The sequence below is a fragment of the Arachis ipaensis genome, chromosome B07 (assembly GCF_000816755.2).
Source record: "Arachis ipaensis cultivar K30076 chromosome B07, Araip1.1, whole genome shotgun sequence".
NCBI lineage: Eukaryota > Viridiplantae > Streptophyta > Magnoliopsida > Fabales > Fabaceae > Arachis > Arachis ipaensis.
Genome location: NC_029791.2, coordinates 18,556,223 through 18,558,003, shown reverse-complemented (window position 1 = coordinate 18,558,003; position 1,781 = coordinate 18,556,223). Strand labels below are relative to the sequence as shown.

At 34.9% G+C, this 1,781-nt stretch overlaps 1 protein-coding gene across 2 annotated transcripts in view; it reads right to left on the bottom strand.

Moving 5' to 3' along the window:
* The window catches only part of LOC107609224 (B3 domain-containing protein Os05g0481400), a 9,559-nt gene that overhangs the window by 7,421 nt on the left and 357 nt on the right, over positions 1-1,781 (bottom strand). The window contains exons 2-5 of one of the 2 annotated variants that reach the window (XM_016311100.2): positions 1,588-1,710; positions 1,323-1,412; positions 250-315; positions 74-169 (exon numbers count right to left, since the gene is read on the bottom strand). In XM_016311100.2, coding sequence (XP_016166586.1) covers positions 74-169; positions 250-315; positions 1,323-1,400 — 240 coding nt within the window. In that variant the 5' untranslated portion in view covers positions 1,401-1,412; positions 1,588-1,710. Of the gene's footprint in view, positions 1-73; positions 170-249; positions 316-1,322; positions 1,413-1,587; positions 1,776-1,781 lie in introns of those variants that run through there. The other variant, XM_021107445.1, reaches the window with a different exon arrangement.

The window sequence follows — 1,781 nt, the reverse complement described above, 5'->3', positions numbered from 1 at the left end:
ATATTTTTTTTTTTTTTTTTTTTTTTTTGCATCACATTCACATTATGCTAATTTGAAAGATTATATTACTTACATCTTCACGGTATGTACGAACTGGGTTCCGTACACGAGAAGAACGCCTTGGTTCCACTACAACATCCCTCTTTGATTTCGGTTTAGGAGAACGATACTGCAAAGGACAAGGAAGAGGTTGAGGGATAAAAATTTGCTAATCCTTTTCATAAACAAATCATCAAAATATAAGCATACCGGAGACTTCTTAACAGAACTCGCAATTTCAGACAAATTCTTTGAAATTGTTGAAATTCCCAAATCCTTGCAAACACAAAGAGAAATCACATAAATCCATGAACTGAAGCAACAATAAAATTTAAAAAAAAAAGTAGAAAAAAAATAGAACATCATAACATACCAACATTTTCATAAGACAAAAACCTAAATGATTTCGTAGAACAACAAAGTCTTTATACTTGAATACATACTTGATAGACATGCAGGAACAGCAACCAAGTTTTGTTCCACTAAATGGGATCAACTAGGATTAGATGATGCAATTATTATGTTTGGTTATGATTCATGTTTATCTACATGTATAGGAAAAACAAAAATGCTTGTGCACTCAAAAAATCAGCCACTATATATTTGTGTATAAATATATTAGTAGTTTAACCCATTTGTAATATATATTTTGTATTTCAATTGGTGGCTGATTTTTTATGTACATATAGTACGGTTGCACAAAAAAATACAATCTAGCCCATTTGGTTTGCAGTTTTGGTAGCTAGATTTACTTGAGTGGCTAGAGAAATAAATTGAAAACTTATATTTACCTCAACCTCTTTACCTCAACCTACTTGGATTGGATTCAAGCACCTGCACCCAATCCGAGCTCCAGAGCCCGGGAATCCACCACCACTTCACAACCCCGTCAGACATACCCCAACCCCATGATCCTCACACAATCTCACACCTTTGCCCTTCAAAAATCTACCCCTATGGAGGTCCATTTATTTTAAATCCAGCTTGAACTAACACCGGTTGAGGACAAACTAACCGAAACATCGAAATCCAAAACCCTAAACCCTAAATACTGAAAACCTACCCCTCAGATAATACAACAAATTCTTTCAGAAACCAACTCTTCTAACTGTGAAACCAAACATATAGACTCTAAAAATAAACCAGAAACCCTAAACCCTAAATCCTAACTACTGAAACCTACCTCTCAGATACAAGGAAAATTTATTTTGAAACCAACTCTCCAAATAGTGAAACCAAACATACAGAAATCTAAAAACCATGTGATAATAGATGCTGATTACCTCAAACCGCTTCTTGTTTTCTTCTAGCCTTTGTTTCCTAGCCTCCTCATAATCGTTGTTTGTGCAACCCTTTGCCATTTGCTGGTGATACTAATGTATTCAACAAAAATATAAATCACTGGTTATTTCTCAAACACAAAAAGTTTAAATCTTTTTTCCCGGAATGAACAGGTCATTGCTGACTATGATGTTGGAACAAAACAAAGGAGGCTCTAACACTAATTACAAAAGAGAATAAAATAAGAATAAAGAATAAGAATTTTACCGGTGACAAGGAGGAGAAGGAAGAGGCGTTTGCTTTTGCTTGCAATGAAGAGTAAAGAGCTGCGTCGAGTCGTCGACTTTTCAAATCCAAGAAAAGGTGTAGGGCTGTCTGAATGAAGCAACTCTGCCACCCTCCAGTGAAAGGTGGGAACTTTTTTAGATTCAAAATAAAAAAAGGCACCTCTATATTAATAT